Here is a 20,703-nt window from a genome sequence, read left to right as displayed (position 1 = left end):
TCTTGAAATGTGTACAGCTGAGCAACACTCATTTCTGGTGGTTTGTTCCATTACTTTAATGACATCTGTCTATTCCTGTTCTTGTATTTTGTTCATTTACCTCTGGGGTTTTGGCTGCTTTCTTATTGATCTCTGGTTCATTAAATTTGACATTGCAAATATTTTCCATTTGTTACTTATGTTTTATCTTTGCATTTTTCCAATGCACAGAAATTTTTTATGAAACGAAATATAGTGAATTATTTCCCTTATGACTTTTGAGGCTCACATTGTCTTGAGACAGTCACAGCAAATGGGTCTGTTGGACTCCCATATTGTAAAGGGAGGTCCAATGGCACCTTTGATGCAGACTTCTGGGGTTGTAAACTCTCCTGGTTCCCTCTGGCTAGTTTCTGCTTACATGGAGTTATTTCCCTACCCACATTTTTCTGCATTGATGGCCGGATGGCATCACTGACTCAATGGATGTGAGTCTGAGTGAACTCCGGGAGTTGGTGATGGACAGGGAGGCCTGGCATGCTATGATTCATGGGGTCGCAAAGAGTCGGACACAACTGAGTGACTGAACTGAACTGAAGGCTGATATGAGCCGAACTCAGAGCACAGCCTCTCTTATTTCCCCAAAACCTCTTTCATGAAGATGCCACAGTAAGAAGGCAGTAGATCTGAGAGTCCAGGAACCAGGCGTCTGTCCCTCTGCTTTTTCCCCACAGACTTACTGAGATATAATTGACTTATAACATAGATATGCTTAAGGTGTACAAAGAGCTGATTTAATACACTTAATATACTGCAAAATGATTACCACCAGAGCATTAGCTAACACTTCCACCATGTCATGCAATTATCATTTCTTTTTTGTGGTGGGAATATTTAAGATCTACACACTTAGCAATTTTAAGTATATACAGTGCTATTAGCTATAATCACTGTTATATATCAGCTCCCCAGAACTTTTAACTGGAAGTGTCTACCCTTTGGCTAACATCTCCCCATTCCCCCATCTACCCACTGTCTCACCCACTCACAGCCACCATTCTACTCTCGGTCGGCTTTTGTAGATTCCACAGGGAAGTGACGTCATACCGTTTGTCTTTCTTCGACTTATCTCATGTAGCCTAACGCCCTAAAATTTCATCCATGTTGCTGCAAATGGCAGGATCTCCTTCTTGTTCATGAATGACACTCCACTGCACACATAAAGCGCATCCTCTTTATCCATCCATTGGCAGACTCGGGTTGTTTCCATATCTTGGCTATCGTATCATTGTTACTGATACTGTGCCCTAGTCATATCAGCTCTGGGGAATTTGTCGAAAATTTGGCAAAAATTTCTCTTAAAGTCCCCCATTCCAAGCCTTTCACCCTAGCCATCCACTGCTGGGTTGCTATTTCTTCCAGTCCCCTCTCATGCCCCAAATCCTCCAACCACCACCACCTCCCAGACCAAACTCCCAACTCTGCTGACCAACCCCCTTGGCTCACTCACCTCACTTGGCTTCAGTCACCGAACCGATTGACAAATACTGCCTGAACACTTGCTTCATGCCAAGCACACTGTAGACAACACGCAAGAAGGGGAAGCGGAAGAAACCAGGCGAGGACGAGGGGCACACTCCGAAGGCTGGGGAAGCCACCTGTCAGCCACTCTGGGTCCTAACCCATTTCGGTTTGCCTCAAGGTCTCCACGAGTAACGGGGATTTTCTGGGTCCGCCCACCTCCATGCAGTGTGGTGTGGAATGAATAGGTGAGGCAGCGATAATACACAAGCTGGCGTGAGGCCCCAGAGCCCATGTGGACAGGATGGCAGAGACTTCAGTTGGGCCACCTGAGGGCAGGACAGCTGCTTGGCTGCAGGCTGGATGAGGTGATGCTACTCGGAGGTGAGGTGTCTAGGGCAGCTGCAGACAGAAACTGAACATAGAGTAGTTGCTTCTCGAGGTTTTATTCACTGGCTTAGCAGGCACTATTAACAAATAGACTCCAGTTTCATATAACAGTGTTGACTCAAGAAAACCTTGTTTCTCCCAGGGGGTGTAGAAAGTATAAAAATTTGAATTTTCACTTCAAATATGGCCCAAGTTAGAGGAACTCAGCCACCTGCAAACCTAAGCCTCCCTCTCCGAAAAGGAACTTGAAACTTCCCAGGTGACCATAGCCCTGTGAGACTCCTGAGCTTCCATATCACACATCAGCTCTAGGTTTTTACGGTCATTTTGGCTTCTTTTTCTGCCCTGAACAGCTGCCTTGCCCCTGATGGAAAGAGAAAGCCAAAGGTTTTTGTGCTTTAGGCCTACAGTTCAGTGCAGGCTGTCTGCTGCCCAGATGAGGCTTCCTGAGCTGTGAGTCTTGGCCGGAGCTGGCACTGAGTGCCACAGGAAGAAGCCAGCCCCCAGTATTCTCTGGGGACCTGTGGAAACTCCTGCCTGAACCTGTGGTCCAAGGAGCGGGGGATAAGGTAGCGGTGCAGCAGTCAGAGGCCCAGGTTGGGGAAGGAGTACAGGGAGGTGCTGGCCATGGAAGGGAAAGCAAGAGAATGCATAGCTTCTAAGATCTTAATGTGCCGAGAATCACCCAAGGCCTCGGGGGTAGCCCTGGCCCCAGAGGCCACCTGGCAAAGGCAGAAATCTCCTCATGACATCTCAGCCAACTTAGCTCCCTCTAGGAGTCAAGACTTGCCACTTCAGTCACCATTTATCATCTGAATTCAGGCCTTTGGGCTGTCCTCTCTGGAAGGGGGATCTGAGAGGCTCACCCACTTATTCCAACAGCACTCAGATTGCAGGGGTTACGAGAGAGAGAGACAAGAGAGAGAAAGGGGTCAGAGAGAGAGAAGCATGCAGAGGACACAGGGTTCCATCCCTTGTTTGAGGGACAAGCTGCTGCTTCTGCTCTAGGAAGCCTTATATGGGACAGGACTGGCCTTGGACCCTCATCGGAGGAGTCCATGGGCCCAACCCTGCGTGTCCCTGAGTAGTCAGGGGCTGGGATAACATAGGTGCCTCTTAATTTCAAACTCCAGCCCAGCCCCATGGGCCAGGATATCCAGCACCACCTGATCTATCTTCTGAAATTACAGAGGCAAAGGAAACATCCCTTTGGTTCTGTCTTGGCTCTGTAGATCATTGCTCAGGGGTCGCCAAGGGGGTCGATCCCCTAACTCTCAGCAAACTCAGGTCTTCAGGACAGAGGTCACAGCCTCATGTCTTCACTCAGACCTGTTTTTAGCATGAGATCAGGGTAGGGGGTGGTGCTGAGGGTGAGGGGTCAAAGTGTATGGGCTCACAATTCAAAGATCCCAGACGCACGTCCAGGCCCTGACCCGTGCAGCTGTGGGCCCTGTGAAAGTTACCTCGGCCTCCTCACCTTAAATGCAGGTAACATAAGGGGTCACCTCATCATATTACAGTGAAGAAGAAATGCGATCGGTGATGAGCGTAGTCTCTTGCACGCTAGCTGCTGTCACCCCTGCCCCAGGCATGGCCTGGGAGGGCCTGTGGGAAGGCCCAGGATCAGGACATTGACCACAGGGCTGCAGACCTGAAGGGTGGCCCAGCACGCCCAGACCTTCACGGAGCCCTGAGATCTTCCCAGCACACGCCAGGGAGGGAGGGACCCGCTCAGGGTCCAGGCTGCGGGGGCGGGTGAGTGAGCAGGTTTCCTCCGACAGAGGTGCTATTTCCACTAAATTCACATCACCTTGGTCTGGGGGAGAGGCAGGGAAACATAGTGACTGGCGTCATGAGAAGACCTTAGCCCCGGGACCGGAAGGCCCCCTTCCTCCTGCTCAGTCAGAGGGGCCTGGCTCTGCCCAGGAAGGGGGCACTGGGTGATCTGAGAGCTGGGGTCCTGGAGGAGAGGAGCTGTTCCACCTGAAGGCTGCAGGGCTCACCAGGCCTGGCCCCCAGCAGAACTAAAATACAAGCTCCTTGGGAACTTCCCAAGGGAACTCGCTTCTCCCGAAGTGGCCGTAGCACGCCGTCTTCTGGTAGATGGGTTTCTTCAAGTCCAAGTCCCTGCACGTTCAGTAGAGCAAAGGGTCAGTTTTAATGGAAAAGGAGGGGAGTGTCTTTCCCTGAATTGGGGGCACAGGAGTAATTAACAGACTATGAGTATGTGGGGTGTTAACCACTCAAGAGCAATTCTCCTAAATTTCCTATCTCTGCCATGCCACACCTTACAAGGTCACTACCACTGGTGCTTAAGAAACAGTCTCAGGGTTCCGGGACAGCCTGATCAATCACACAGACAGACGCACCAGGAATCAGGATTTGAACTCTGGCCTACACTCTGCTCCACTGACCTGGCACAAACCAACATCGACACCGCAAGCTCCAGAAAACAGGGGTGGCATTAGAAGCGAGATCAGTTGGGGCCAGACTTGCTGACTCAGTTCCCAGTCATCTGGTCTTGCAGTTATTTTCCTAAGATCCCCAACCTGCTCAAAGATGGGCCCCCTGAAGTCAGTGTCTGCTGGGCTCTTTCAACCTGAAAACTAGACATTCTGCATTTGGGGTTTGCACCGTACTGGGCCAGGAGCTTGAAGCCCCTCCTGCCTCTAGGGGGCTGAACATCCTTCCTTCTGATTCTCTTTCCGATAAGCGAGCACGGGGTGGGGGGGAAGAGGGCTTTGTCCAACTGCAGGGGCAGCCATTTTACCTGACGATGACACCAGGCCGAAGGTCGAAGTTCTTATTGACCACATCCAGCAGCTCTCTCTCTGTCTTCTGGGAGGTTCCATAGGTGAAGATGGAAATAGACAGTGGCTCAGCCACACCAATGGCATAGGACACCTGTCAGAAGAGCCCAGGGTCAGGGAGAGGCCCCTCACGGAGACCTTGATGTCCTCAGGGAGAGGCCGTTGAAACCACACACACCCTGCCCAATACGCTCTCCCTACCCACAGCCCTCATCTGCCTAGACACACCCACCACGCCACAGCTGCAGTTTCCACGTGTGCCCTGCTGCCTGAAGGCTTCTGCTATCCCACTCCCGGGTTTGCAGGACAGTGGCCACAAAACCCAGCATGGCACAGAGTCAGGTCCTCTGGCAGTGCGGCCTTCCGCCAGGCCAGTGAGCCCCTCCTGAGGGCAGGTGTGGTGGTCCAAGCAGGGCGGGGTTCCACCCACCTGCACCAGCACCCTCCGGCAGAGCCCTGCCTTCACCAGGGACTTGGCCACCCAGCGGGCAGCGTACGCTGCCGAGCGGTCCACCTTGGTGTAGTCCTTCCCAGAGAAGGCGCCTCCGCCGTGTGCCCCCCAGCCGCCATAGGTGTCCACAATGATCTTTCGGCCAGTGACACCAGCATCCCCCTGCGGAGGAAGAGGAAGACGCAGAAGATGTGGGGGGAGGGGTGGCGAAACACTGGGATGGCCACTAGACCACGACTTGGAGACAGTCTCTGAAGCTTCTAGGAGTGCGTCTTCCAAAGACCCCCTTGGCTGAGAGTCAGCCAGATACCCTGGGCTCTAATCCCAGTTCAGTCACTGAGTAGTCACTGAAGTCAGGTCACCAGCTGGAACCTCGTCAGAAAAAGGCCCCTCGTCAGATGGGCCACTGGGGTCACAGTCCGCTCCCCAAGCCTTTGTTGTAGGAGTCGATCATAAAGGAGAAACCCGAGTTCAGATGGGAACTGCGCTGGGACCAATATACCCTGGGCGGAGCCCCAGCTGGTGCCACCTGGCAAACATCGTTCCCCGTTTGCTCAGGTGTCTATTTCATGAAATGCCAGTCCTCAGAAGATGTTTGAGGGGGCTCTATATTAAATGACATGGGGAAAGTCTGCATATTATACCACCATAACACCCGCCCCACTTAGAAATCCACAGTTCTAAGCAGCATGCCAAGGCCCTGAGCATGCCAAGGCCCTGAGAAGTTCTGCAGGAAAATACAGGACTTCCATTCACCCTGGGTTTCTGTGCCACTCTGGCCTAGGACCCCGCCCGAGAGCTCTGTTACATGGCAACACGTCCACAGCAGAGATGCCTGGCAGTGGTCAGCGGCCTCTCCAAGGGGCTAGGCCACTCTCTGCTTGCTCATGCCTGTGGCACAGGAGAAAGGGGCCACTCTGTGTCCCCACCTTGGTGCCCACAAGAGCTGCAGGTCACATGTGGCCAAGACCCAGGAAACACCACCAGGGCAAACCCACCAGGGCAAGCTCGGCACCTGTGATGGAAAGTTAGCTAGCCCCTTGGCTGGGAACCTCCTGGGACATGTCCCCCACCCTCCTGTACTGAGGGCACATAGCAGGCTGCACAAAGTGAGCTGACTTCACATCTCACTCAGGGCCGAGTCACACAAAGCCACCACCTCCTGCAGGTTTGTGCTGGGGACGTAAGCAAAATCAGGGCTCATCTGGAGACAGGGATGCACCTGGGGGCCTCCAATGACAAACCGCCCACTGGGCTGCAGGTGGTAGATGGTGTCCTCGTCCAGGTACCGTGCTGGCACGACTGCCCTGATCACCTGCTCCTTCAGGGCTCTGCGCATGTCCTCCAGCGTGATGTCTTCATTGTGCTGCACGGAGATGACGATGGTATGGACACGCATAGGGATGACCGCGCCGTTGTCCTGCCGGTACTGCACTGTTACCTGGGGGTGGCAGGGTGGGAGGAAATGTGAAGTCCTGCCCAGACCTGAGGACACTCCGTTGCTGGGCAGAGGTGCCGAGGAGGTGGACAGGGCTCCCAAAAGCCGGAGGGGGCGCCGGCCTCCTGTCCTCAAAGGGCCTTCAGGGCAGTTCATCACATTCTTATAGCAAATGACTGCCTGGCGCCATGAGCTGATCAGGCAGGAGGCACAAGCTATTCCCACGCAACCACAATCAGTGCCATTTTGGAGACCAGGTGTTGCAGAGTTTCCTCTGTCTGTGACTCAGCAGATGACTCCGTCTGTCTCAGAGGGTCCTGTATGCCAGCAAATGTCCCTCCACTAAAGCCCTGTCTTGACCCTCCATGGCTCTAGGTAAGACACCCAGGCTTCTGCTAAGAACACGGGAGTCCACAGGCCACATGCCCGCTGCCTCAGCTTCTCAACGGAGGGCCTCTGGAAACATATGTGCCCAGGGACCTTGTCTGGTGGAGGGACCTGAGCCAGGGTGATTGAGCTAAGAGGCAGCAGCAAGGCCTGGGTTGCCAGCCTCCGGGTATTTGGGCAAAAGCAAGAAGAGCCGCAGGCACAAGGAAAGCAGGATCGTGTCTGTAGCTCCCCTGCAGGGCTGGCCACAGGACAGAGCTGGGACTCTCTCCCCACAGCGTAGTCAGTTCTGTGCCTGTTTCATGCGTTATCAATGAATACTGCAGCCATCCCAGCAAGCTGGGCACAATTGTCACCACTTTACAAATGAGAAAAGTCAGGCTCTGCGAAGAATAACAACTTCCTTGAAGTCACAGGCCAGTCAGTGAAAAAGCCCACGAGCCAGCCGCTGTTCCGCCTGCTCCCTCAGCCTGTGTCACGGCCTCAGCAGTGCAGACAGAATGCTTCTGCACCCTGTCCTCTCCCACCTCGCCAGAGAGGGCGAGAGCCCATGTCCCAGCCTGCGCACCTTGGGCTGCGCACAGAGCAAGAGGGAAGGAGGTGGTGCGGAAGGCAGATGAGGCTGGAAAAATAAAAAAAGAAGCTGGCACTGACTGGGTGTGTACTCTATGCTACAAGGAATGCCAAATGCCGTGAGAAGTTGCTACCAGCCCCATTTCAAAGATGAGAGAAAATCGGCTTCCAGAATGTAAATACTTCGGTCAAGATCGCACAGCCAGCAAAGGGGGGCTGTGACCTGGAACTGTGCAGCCTGGTAACTGGGCTCTGCCCAGCAGAAGGCTGTCACCCAAGACCCTCAGTACTGGAGCCCCAGACCCCACTGCTACCCAAGGCAGTGTGGACCCACAGGAACAGTGCCCAGAGGGGCTATGGGGCCTGCAGAAGTGCAGCTACGCCAGATGGCCCTGGCAGGGACGCTGACCAGCAGGCACAGGCTGCTCCCACCCCAAGGGCCTTGATAGGACTGCAGGCAGCAAACAGTGTCCCCCTGGGGCTCTGCCTGAGGCAAAGACCTCTTCCATATCCATCAAACTCTATGTCCTGCCTGGTCCAAAGAACAACGGGGTGGGGTCCAGAAAAAGGAAGAGACAGAGCCCTGGCTGCACAATGCTTGATCCTAGGGCGACGGGCATATGCACACCAGCTGTGAACCGAGCACAGCACCTTTCATGCTGGGCTGCGTGCACTCCCGGACCTGGGAGAGGAAGCTGGACCTGGGCGTTAGGGAGCTCCAGAGGGGAGGCTCCACAGCAGCTCTGGACTCAGACCTGCTGTACCTGGCCTTCAGAGAAGGCTCGCTTCCTGAGTTGCTGCTGAGGTCCATCTCCAATGCTCCTGGGCTCCCCCACTCTGCCGCAAACCCCAAGCAGAGCTGCGGCTGAGTGAAGGGCCCTAAGCATTGAGCTTATCTCGTGTCAGCAAGATGTGGAGAAAAGTACACCGTGGAAAACACAACTCTGGCCAGGTACAAAAATAGCCATTTGTACTGCCACCCTGCTCTTAGTTATCAGCAGCAAAAATTTGTTCAGGTGGAAAGGCTCACTCTGTTCACAGTCAACACCATGGGCAGGTGATAAAAATCCTTTACCAGTAGACGAGAAGGCCCAGACATTGTTCCCGGCAAGACACCTCTCCCACGGTAGCAGCCTTGTGGAGGCTGGCAGAGGACATTTATATGAGAATTCAGTGTCTCCTTGCAAGAAGGGAAAGCCTGGAAGGGCCCGTCTTCCCCTCCCTCCCTCATTGCCCTCTGGACTCGGAAACCTACTATTACTAAGCAAACATAGGAGACCTTTGCTATTTCAGGGAATCTGATAGGTGAGCCCTCCAATGCTCACCCTCAAGGAGGGAGAAGGAAACCTGAGCCACTCCACTTACTTCTTCTCATCTGTGTTCTAGGATTTCTCTGCCCTTCCTCCTCATCCCCACATAGCTCTGGCACAGAATGGAGCAGGCAGGGCAGGCTCCTTTCTTTTGGTACCATCACAACCTACATATTTCAGCTCTTCGGCCCACCACCTCGAAGATCACCTGAGTGATGCTCATGAACCCACTTCCCAGTGTGGGGGTCATGTGGATAACACCTGAAGTCCCAAGGGCTTCCTTTAGGCCACAGAGACACTCTGTTGCTCCAGGTACAGCCAATATGCAACCTCCACCATGGGCAGCCTGACCCTTGGGGAGTACCGAGACAGAGTCACAAGCACCGTGCTGAACTATAAAACCACACGAGCCAAATTCCAAGTGCAGGATAAGAAGACATCCCATTCGAGAGTGATCAGGGGAGACCAGAAGGAGGCAGGAGCCAGGCTGGCCACTGAAGGACAGGTGGGGACCAGAGAAAGATTCCAAGGAAGGTGAGGGGTGAGAGCACAGGTGCGAAGGACTGAGAAGCGAAGGGAACGTGGGTGAAAGCATAAGGATTAAGCAAAGACTGGGGGTGGGGATCGAGGAAGGTACAACTGGAAGACCTTTAAATGCCTGCTTTAAATGCCAGAATAACAAGTGGGTATTCCTCTCGCCTCCAATAGGAAGTAGAAAGTTGTAGATGGTTCTGAGCAGGTATAAAGAAATTAAAAGCGAAGTCCAAAGCAAATTAACTGCAGTTTCCAGACAGAGAGAGTCTTTAGGAGGACACAGTAAAGCCTGGCCTGGGAAAGGGGGCCAGAGAAGGATGTTCCAGAGGGACAAATGTAACCCAGACCCAGTGGAGACAGAGAGGGCTGGGGAAAGGTGGGCTCCACGAAACCCCTTCAGCTGAGGAGCACTCCTGGGGCCCATGTGTTTGCAAGAGGAGTGAGAAATGGGGGCTGGTGATTCAGACAGACCTGCAGGTGGAAGATTTGGAAGCCAAGTGTGCAGAGGTGAAAATAACCCACAAGTGTGGGTAGCAGGAAAGAGAATGTAGAAGGAAGTGTCCAGACCCCACTGGAGTACGGAAGTAGAGTTGGGAAAGGAGCTCCGAGGAAAGGGGCCATCAGGGTTGTCAGGATGTGGAGAGTGAAGGCAGACAGAGGCCTCAGCATGTGCCAGCAATTGCATTACTGCCAGCTCTCACATCCGGACTCAGTGCGCATTTCATCATGGCAGGGAACACGGGGTCAGGGTCACTGGCAACAGAGCATCAGGATCAGCAAAGGTAAACCCTTTCTATGAGAAGCAAAGCAAAAGGGCTGCAGCAAGCTACAGACAGCACCTGTTCATGGGGTATTCAAGCTTTGCTTAAGACACGGAGACCTGACAGGCAGTGGCCAAAAGTCTGAAACCAGTTACGAAGGTTTGCGGCAGGAACTGCGGAATCATATTACTAGAGTAAACATATGCTAAGAAGTCCCACCCCCTCAAAACCTAGAACTGTTCATTTTTCTGTGTTTAAAACTTTTTCATACTAAAATGTTGGCGGATCAGGGGAGAAAAGAAAAGATTTATCTGGAGCAGAAGATTTTTCAAATAAATAGTTCTTTTCAGATTCAACATTTCTTTGAGTGCCCAGAGAGAACATTTTGATCTTAACATACGACCAGAATCAAGAGGAAGGGGTTAGTTTGAGGTGCATTTCTGGAGCCCTGCAGGGGCTCAGAGAGCAGGGGCTCACCTGTGTCTTGGAGTCAGGCCGCAGCCAGGGGAGCTGCCCTGAGCGCCGCAGCTCTGCCATGCGGGCATTGAGTCTGTGCGCCAGCATGATGGTGAGGGGCATGCACTCTTCCGTCTCATCCGTGGCATAGCCAAACATCAGGCCCTGTAGCAGACACCCATTTCAGGTTACAGGTGACAACTCTCTTCAGATCTAAAGCCCCACTGGCCCTCCACCCTTCCAGGCATATGACTTTTTATACTGGGTATTTGTGGAGGGGAAGACAGGGTCCCCAAACCCAACACTCTAGGTAGGGAGACAGGCCACACCGGGCATTCCCAACCCATCCTGCCCTCCAGAAAGGCTGTGTGACTCCAGACAGGGGGCGGGGGAGCTCTGCCCACAGTGCACTCAGTCCATTACCCACGAACAGCCAGCCCTGTGACACAGAGCACACTGCCCTGCAGTTCTGATGTGGCGCCCACGCTAGTGTTTAGTGACCTGATCGCCGGCACCGACATCCTCTTCATTTCTGTCCAGGTGGACACACTGGGCGATATCCGGGGACTGCTGCTCCAAAGCCACCAGCACGTTGCAGGTCTTGAAGTCAAAGCCTGTACACAAGGAGAGCAGGCCTAAGCTGAGGGAGGCTGGAGCTCCTGGGGGCTGCTTGGCACCCAAGAGGGCATTTAGTGTTGGGGTAGGTGGTCTCTGCCATCAGTCTGGGCTCAGAACTGAGGCCTAGGATGGGGAATGTCAGTATCCTTCTCATCCTATCACATGGAACTCTTTAGAAAAAAAAAAAAAAAACCCTCCACAGTGTATTAAACTACACCTCAATTGAAAATATATACCCTACACAGAACGGTGGTATGAAAACCAGATAACAGCTACGGCTGCTCTGGTAGAAGGGCGGTGGATGACCAAGGGCCTGCCCGCTTAGGCTCTCCCCGAGGTTGAAAATCACTGCACTAAGTGAATACCAAGGGCCCTTCCAACACTGCCTATCAGAGGCCAAGTATCAGAAATATACACCAAACCCAAGTATCAAATATACTGAACAATAAATAGGTGCATGTAGGCCATCCAGAGACACTTCCTGAGCCAGAGTGCCCCGAGCCCGAGGTGCGCACAGGGCCTGGAGCAAAGTGGGAAAAACCACACCTCTGGAGGCTGAGGCCCCTGCCAGCCTACCCCCAAAGCTCAAGCACAGAGATGGAGCTAAGTCCCCTCCTCCTGCCTGGCCCAGGCTGGGGACTGTGGGCTGGGGCCTGGGACACAGACATCTTGGGTAGCAGCAGCTCAGGCCAAGAAGCCCCACGAGGGTGCCCCTAGGCAGACTGCACACTCTTCCCAAATTGGTTTTCCCCATCTTGCTGGGCTCAGCTACAGGATGGGTATGAATGAGGAGCAAAAATGCACAGAGATTGCACCACAAAGTCAAGTGTCAGTGACACACTGACTGTCACCCTCTTCCAATCTGTTCTCCCACCCATGCGGCCAGAATGGGCTTACTAAAACACATAAAACCACAAAAACACCCCTAGGTTCAACCTATTATTTACCTACAAGCTTCAAGTGAAGACCTACCACCAAAGGCAATAAACTGGAATCTGCTCAGCTCCAGCCAGGCTTTCCCAGCTGAGCCCGCAACCGAAGTGAACTCAGGTTTAGCGTAAACACAACCTCCTTTTCCAGCTCCACGAGGACCCTCTGCCTAGAAAGCTCCTCCTCTGACCCCCGTCCCCCTCCACAAGTCCATCCAGCTCTCAGTAAACATCCCTGAGCGGCCCCCACCCCAGGTCTTCCGTGCACACTCTGCCGCTGACTCGCTGCCGAGCGTCTCGTACCGCATCACACTTGATGCCAGGCAGTGCCTCTGCTCAGGAGTGCCAGGCCACCTTGTCCTCTGCAGCCCCTATTCCTAGTGAAGGCTTCTGAATACACACACCAGGGAACAGCCTTCAGCTGCCAAGGGCTCACCAAATCCCCATTTCACCTTACATTCCCTGTCTAAAGAATAAATCTCAGTGCTGAGACGGAATGAAAGGCTCCAAGTCACTTGGGGAAACAGTTCAGGGCACTAAGGGGAGAGGAGGAAGGCTTAGAAAGGTCAACTCTGCAGCGAGGAGCAGTGGGAGCCTCTAGCCTGGGGGCCTTGTGACTGCAGGCCAGCCCGCAGCCTGCAGGTCCCCTTGGTGCAGGCGTGCTGACAAGAAGAGCTGGGCCCACTCCCACTTCTCTCTTCTAGGGGAAGTAACACCCCTGGGGAAACTACTTTCCTACTACCTAATGCAGAACAAAGTTTGCTCTGGGATAAGTAAATAATAAGTTGGCTCTTCTTGGCAGAACAGGGTGAAGGGTTGCAAGGTAATGTGGCAGGGAGCTGCTGTTCTGGGACAATATGCCTGCTCCGTGAACACCCTTTGTGCTGGCTGGGAGAAGCAACCTGGTTTCACTGGTTTCTTCTTCCCAGAGGTTCTTGATATATCCGCAAAATTTCCGTATGCTCAAGTGAGTCCTTTGGGCAAGCCAGCGGGTAGGTGACCGCACCGAGCTTCTATGTGTCTGTGCCTTCACACAGAGAGGGCCTCTCTCACATAAAAGACGTGTGCATGTCAGCGCAGCCTGCCTTGACCCACAAAGATGCCACATATCACCCCAAACAACCAATAAATAGACCAGTGTACCCCAGTCCTAGAATTGGGCCCTCATGCCCTGTCCTTTGACGCCCTCCAGGCTGGGCTCCTTCCCAGCCTGCCTGTTCCTAGTGCAGGCGTCTGCTTCAGGGCCCTTAGTTCTCTCACCCCCACCTCATCACAGGGCTCCTCCTCAACTCCAGCCAGTGCCTGGGCCTCTTCCTAGGGTTGCAGGCTCCCACACTGCCTGGCACTGGAGCCACCCTGGGCCAGCCTCTCCTCCACCTGCTTTCGGCACCTGTGCTGGACTGAGTCACCTTCTTCTCTATGTGGGAAAGAGTAGCCTAGCTTAGCAGAAAGCACGGAGTCCCACCTGGGGATAGCCACTTACTGACTGTGCCACCTATATGAGTTATTGCCATCTCTAAGCCTCAGTTTCCTCATTTGCATCATAGGGAGTGGAGCAGAGTTCCTCCAACAACACACACACACACACACACACACACACAGATCTGCCCTAGCACCCGGCAGAAAACACGTCCCCAAGAGAGAGCAGCCCCTTGGACCCAGAGCTTCTTCTTCTTCTTCTAAGAAGTCAGGACCGTAAACAAGACCAGAGTCAGCAATGGATGGACAAGGGCCAGTCTGCCTGGGCTGCCATGCTGTTGCCAGAGCTTGCGAGCCCTGGACCCTGGCAAGTGAGCTCAGAAGGAGAGACATCTGCTCTTCCAGGAGATGGAGAGCCTCAGGTGGGCCCCACCCCGGGGACCCAGCCTCACCCTTGGCGGAGTCGTCGTAGCCGATGTGCTTGATGGCCTCCCGCACCACACGCTGGTAGTCCACCATGGCCATGGAGGTGATCTCCCCGCACAGAAGCACCATGCCTGTCTTGCACACCGTCTCTGAAGGAAAGAGACAGGCTAGTGGCCACGTGCTGGCTAAGGGGACCTCTCAGAGTGCTGACAGAGACCTGCACAAGAGACCACACAGGGAACGGACTCCAGAAGGACCATCACGGTGATAACAGGCAGTACAGCCCAGCACAAGTTCTGACCGTCTTCACAGGCGTTCAGAGACCTGCACTTTGGAAAGAATTGGGCACACGTATTCCAAGTTTCTATACCACGCACTTACGACTTGCCCGATCCTGAACTGCTTGTTCAGTCTCGGCTGTTGGATGGAAATAATCCTAAGACTGCTGTGTGCATTGCAACGAGACAATGGTTGCAAGTAGTCATAAAAAATGCAGCCAGCATACATGAGGCCTCTTTTGCCCCCTTCCAGCTAAAGCGCCACTGCAGGCTTTAGGGTATGGGGTCCTGAGCATAGAGTCAAGGCAAGTTATTTATAAACATGTCAGGGTGAAGTTCACCCTTAGAGGGACACGGGTCCCCACAGTGCTCAGTCTGAGGGCTAGGGTGGCGCTGGAGAGGGAAGGGTGTGGTTCTGAGCATCGGACAAAACAAGCTGCTGACTGTGAGGAGAGTGGGGCTCTGGTCTCCACACTAGGACCCCTACCCCATGACCTTGGCCAAGGGATACCCAAGATCCCCTCTGTAAAGTTGAAGAGACTAGTCCTATCACCCCGGGGCCCTCTAGGCCCTGAAGTCCCCGGTTCCCTGCTGTGCCGAGGGCTTCAACCTGGGCACAGGTTTCGAGTCGAGCCCACTCAGGGCTCCAACAGGAGGGGTCAGGCATCTCTTACCACAGGCCACCTTGGCATTGGGGTCCTGCTTGAGGTGGGCATCCAGCACTGCATCACTGATCTGGTCGCAGATCTTATCTGAACAAGAGGGAACATGAGCAAAATTCACAGACATGTCAAGCCTAAAAACTGAAATGTTAAAACAATTAGATATTTTGCCAATTTACACATCAAGTCTACCCAAGAGGACACTTTTAAAGCATAAGAAATTGTAAATTTTTGGAATTTTTATTTCTTCCCACTTTTGCCTCAATTTTGGATGATGTATATTATATAAAGTCATAGAATTCCCTAAAAGAAAAGTATATTCCAAAGCCAGTTACAAGAGTCTAAAGTAATTCGCATATACACACACATCTATTCTTCCAATCAAAAAGTATCTCATTCATAGAAAACTAGATTTATAGGAATATCTAACTATATCTAAATAAGTAATAGAGACAGATGTGCAAGGAACTAAGATACACACACAGAAATATCTCATTCCTCAGCATATTTCCTTAAATTCATGTTAGAATTTAAGAAAAGTCCTAGAAACAGAATTTAAAACACTAATGGCATCAGTGAGATTAGGCGTCGACGGGGAGAAGAGGCCAGAACGGGTAGAGGCTTGTACTGCTGGTTCCACCAGTTAGAGTGCGCTGTGCATAAAGCCACGCCCACCTCCATGACTCCAGCTGTAAGAATCCTGCGAGAGAACCTCTACACATCATGGCCACTGCTGTTTTGCTGAACACTTCCACAAGCTGCTCTGAGATCCTCCCCACCATCATGCAGCCTCCTGAAGGCCTGATGTCCCAGCAGCTGGGTCTGACCTCCTCATCAAGGTGGGACTGACAAAAGTTCAACATGGGCTGGTACTTCATCTTGTTCTTCTATGATTTGCCTTAAATATTCCCCATGGTCGATGGGATTTCCCTAGTGATACAGTAGTTAAGAATTCGCCAGTTGATGCAGGGGACATAGGTTCAATCCCTGGTCCAGGAAGATGTCACATGCTGGAGCAAACTGGGTGTGGCCACTGCTGAGCCCCTGTGCCTAGAGTCCGTGCTCCACAACAAGAGAAACCACCACAATGAGAAGTCCGCACACTGCAGCTAGAGAGTAGCCCCCTCTCACTGCACCTAGACAAAAACCATGCACAGCAACGAAGACCCAGTGCAGCCAAAATAAATAATTTTAAAAAAGGCTCCTCATGGTCGAGCATGTAGACACTGGAGAAATCCACTCTTGCTCTGGAGTTATGTGTACTGCCAATGTTTACAAACTCAGAAATAAAAGTGACGTCTATTTGCACATAATACATCTTGTTTAGTGTTCAAAATACCCAAAGAGTCCACTCTTAGTAAGTTAATAAGATTTTTCCCAGACTTATTGGAGTATAATTGGCATATAAAAATTTGCATATAATTAATATATGTAAATTTGGCAAGTTTGGTCATATGTACATACTTGTGTTACCATCACCACAATCAAGATTTAATATACATCCATCACCTCTCAAATTTCCTTGTGTCCCTTTTGTCATTTTATAAGTTTTTAAATTAAGAAGGCAGGCCCAGAATCAAGCATTTCTGATTTTGAAAGTACGTATGAAATTCTGTAGTTAAAATGTTAATCTGAAGGTTAATTCTCTAATCTTTCCTTCAAAAGCTGCTACTAAATATATATTTGAGTTTTTCCATCTCCCTGCTGATCCTGGTTATAAATCAAGGTTTGCCTGAGTTCATGCCCCTACAACCACCTACCAGTAAAGGCCTCCTGCTGCTCAAATATCACTTTAGACCCAGCCATCAGGACTCCTAGGAGCCACTCACATGCTGACCATGGGCGACTCTGCTCGCTCAGAGGACACAGGTCACATTTTCCAGTGCACACAGGGAAATGGGGTAGGGATATTAGGGATAAACTGGAGTTGAGCAAGGGTACTAAGATAGCTGCGTAGATTAAGATAATGCCTTAGGAGGTCCTTTCTCAACTGTTTAAGGCTTTCAAATTTTCTATCAATATCACTTAGTAGCCTTAAGATAGCTAATAGCTTTCTTGGAAGTTGAAAAGGAAGCATTAATCTTATCTTTCTGATGGAGGGGAATTCAGCACTGGAATGACAAGAAGAAAACCACCAAGAAATCAGTTTTACATGGACAGCTAATGTACAGTGGTAAGCTAAATCAGGCAAATTGAAGGCCTGCCATTAAGCAGACAAAATAGTCAACTGACTAGAATTTTCATTTTCTGTCCACTGAGCACATAGCTGTGTGTACAATAGGACCACTGGCCACTGTTTGTGAAAAAGCACCCTCTTCCTCCACATGGAGCAAATTCTATATAAGGCCATTTTCTGACCTGTGGATGGCCTTAATAAGTCATGGAGCTGTCCAGAATACATCAGACATAGCAGAAAATCTGAGGCTATGAGTAAAGTAAACCTAGGAACTTTATAAAGTCATGCAGAATGAAAGATGCTGTTTACATTGAAATGAGCTAAGCTACAAACAACATTCAGTTTAAGCCAAGATTTCTCAGCAGCACTATTGACATTTTGGGCTGGAAAATTTCTTTGTTGTGGGGGATGGTCTTGTGTTTAGAAGCACACGTGGCCTCTCTCCACTATCTGCCAGTATCAGGCCATGCCTCGACCCCCTGGAATAGCTGTAACAACCAAAAAATGTTTCCAGATATTACAAAACGCCCTTAGGGGAAAAGGGTTGCAAAACTTTCCCCAGCTGAGAACCAGTGGCTAAAGCATATGGAAGGGGCAGTGCACTGAGATATCTAAAGCTGAGTTACAAGGTATAAAAATTAGAGATCTTTGAGAAATAGCAAGGATGAGGAAGATGAAAAAAAGTTAAACTCAATGACGATAAGTCACCAAAAAGTTCAAATACTCTGATGAATTTTGAAGAGGTGCTTAAAAGCATAAATCAGTGTGTCTGGCCCCCAGGGTTCTCCTAGATCAGTGGTCCGCAGAGTGTGGCTCCCACATCAGCAGTATCAGCATTGCCTGGGAACTTCTTCAGAACACAGATTCTTGAGCCTCACCCAAGACGTATTAAATCAGGAACTCTGGGGGTGGGGCCAGCACTCTGTGTTCTAACAAGCCCACTGGGTGATGGTGAGGCACCCTGAAGTCTGAGAACCACTGTCCCAGAAACTGGAGGCTCCCATCGTGGTCCTCACGGAAGCCTCTCTCATTTCTCCACATCGCACTTTTCAGAGATCAAAAAAAAATAAATGCTGGGATTTTCTTGCAGGACCTAGAGATCTGTCTCAGCCCCTATTAGAATGCACTGCTGTTCATTTCTAAACTCTATATGCTTTACATTCGAAACTTAGTGACCGGTGGACTTGTTTGTGGGAACATTCTCTGTTGACTTAAGCTGCTCATTGATTAAAAAAAAAAAAAGCTTTACCAGAAAACAAAACAAAACTCTGCATAAAGTGAATACCTGATGATACATTCTACACACATAGTATGTTTATCCAAGCAACCATATATTCTCTATTGTAGCCCCAAGGAAACGCTGGTGGTGGGCAGCAGCACAGACCCTTGGCTTCATTAACTTACAATCTATTATTTGCATAACAAGTGACTGTTTTACAAAACTGCAAATTAATAAAATAAAAAAGATTGCATATTGCTCTTCTTGAGATCCTTAATAGTAATTTACGCACATTGTTTTCCAGGCCTTTAGTAATAGCCCCCTACCCTGTATAGGTTGCCATCTGTCCAAGACCACCTACTCACCTGGGTGCCCCTCTCCTACAGATTCCGATGTGAACATGAATGCTCCTTCCTCACTTAGAGAATGATCACACAGGCCATCCACTGGTCCATTCATCTCTTCACACTTCTCCACTCAGCTTCTTCGAGGTAACAATTTTAATGCTGGGACCTGGCCTGAGGTTTTTTTAATTTTCCTCCTTTAAACCCAACAGGCTCGTCTTTGGCAGAGCCACGGGGCTCACTTCTGCCTAAGTGCCCGCAAGCACGTGAGAGTAAAGGTGCGGATGGGCAGAAGAGGAGGGACTGGAGAGGGGTGTGTCACTCCCTCTGACTGGCCAGACCTTGCTCCTGAGGGACTCCTATATATGGAAAAGTGAAAGTACCTTAGTAGTCATGTGAGAAAACTGGAGGAGTCCATTTTCTGGGAGAGGGGGTCTTCTTACCTTGCGGAATTTTAGCCCTCAGCTCTCATCTCCCAAGCCCTAAGCGTGTGACCAATGTATGGCAAATACGGCTGCATAGACTCTGCAGAACTGAAGCTCCTCTGGGACTCTGCCTTAGCTCTGCAGCTCACCTCCTCAGTGCTCCAAGGCTAACATCCCACGTAGGAGGTGGGGGTCTGTGGTTGCCCAGGGATACAAATAGGAAGTAAGAAACTCCTTCCCAGGGATACGGTTTAGGCTGAGATCACAGCACAGGGTGGCTGGCCGTCGCTTCTGTGTTCCCGGCCTCCTCCGCCCACATACCTTGTCTGGATCGGGCTCTTCCCCTTCTTCTACCTTCTCAGAGCAGAGCATGCACCTGTATTCTGAGCCAGTTCAGACATTCAACAATAGATTCATTTAGAGAAAAAGCTTTTGAGCCCACTTTTTTTCTGCTAATAGAAATCACATAAACTGTCAACTTCTCTAAGATGCTGGCAGTCACGTTAACAAGCAAGATGTTAAAAAATATCTAGATAGGCTATGGAGAACAATGATTTTTGGGAAAAAAAATCCTGAGAGGCAGATTCATTATAGGGAAATTATCAGACTCCAGTTTCCCAAAGCTTCCATATGATAAACTAAGCATCTATACATTAGGTCCTATACACTTGAGAAACATCCTTCTGGCAAGATCTGCATTATTTTTGCTTTGACCAAGAAAATAAGTAGGATTATATACTGAACCAATTCTTGCATTAAATGCCAGCATCTTTTACTTCACTCTCTCCAGCTCTCAGATCTAACTGCATCCTTTGACCCAAGGAACAAAAGGGAATTGAAAGTACAGAGAGTGAGAATGGGTGGAGAAACTGGTTCCCACTAGAATGCAATAAAACGTAATCAACCAAAACCTCATGCACCAAACATTGCTCTGTGGGAAGCAAAAAGTAGAACACGGTTGTATGAACTAATAATTCTGGCAACCGAATTCCCTCTTTACTTAGAAGATGAACATTAAAAAATTTTTTTCCAGTGCTCCAAATGCTAAGTTTTCCAACTGGTCAAGAGTGGCAGTAGTACCCCTCCACGGTCAACAGTGGCAGTACTATCCCTCCATATTAAAGTCACCTCCGCTGGGATAAAATAAGAGATTTTATATATACACATTCAATCAGAGGCATTTCACAAAGAGGGAGCTAGAATGCTCAGTCACAAGACTGCAGAATGTCCAAAGGGGAAAGGCCACTGGAAAGGAATGGAAAACTAGGAATCAATATAGGGACTTTAGACAACATGGCCTTGTCCCTGTCAACACACAGGAATCCTGTTTGCACTTAAAATATTTCAACATCATTGTCCCTTTGTAAATTTCTTCTGGGTACATTGGTTTCAAACCTGGAGGCAATATGAGCTAATGTTTAATGCAAGCTGTAGACCTGGATTACACTAGCAGTTAACAACTATAGTCATTATGTCCTTTTTTCTTTTTTTTCCTTTGTTGGCAAAGTGATGACTCTGCATTTTATTTTTTCATTTAAATTTATTTATTTTAATTGGAGGCTAATTACAATATTGTATTGGTTTTGCCATACATCAG

At 50.4% G+C, this 20,703-nt stretch overlaps 1 protein-coding gene across 1 annotated transcript; it reads right to left on the bottom strand.

The window, feature by feature from the left end:
* MAT1A (methionine adenosyltransferase 1A) lies at positions 1,923 to 19,013 on the bottom strand. Its single transcript, XM_005699270.3, has 9 exons — positions 18,703 to 19,013; positions 14,955 to 15,032; positions 14,029 to 14,151; positions 11,112 to 11,224; positions 10,632 to 10,775; positions 6,374 to 6,592; positions 5,131 to 5,313; positions 4,661 to 4,794; positions 1,923 to 4,017 (listed from the first exon to the last, which is right to left on the bottom strand). Exons 1-9 carry the CDS (start codon positions 18,794 to 18,796, stop codon positions 3,915 to 3,917), a joined length of 1,191 nt encoding a protein of 396 aa, XP_005699327.2. The 5' UTR covers positions 18,797 to 19,013; the 3' UTR covers positions 1,923 to 3,914.

The sequence above is a fragment of the Capra hircus genome, chromosome 28 (genome assembly GCF_001704415.2).
Source record: "Capra hircus breed San Clemente chromosome 28, ASM170441v1, whole genome shotgun sequence".
NCBI lineage: Eukaryota > Metazoa > Chordata > Mammalia > Artiodactyla > Bovidae > Capra > Capra hircus.
This window is presented reverse-complemented; position numbering and strand designations above follow the sequence as displayed.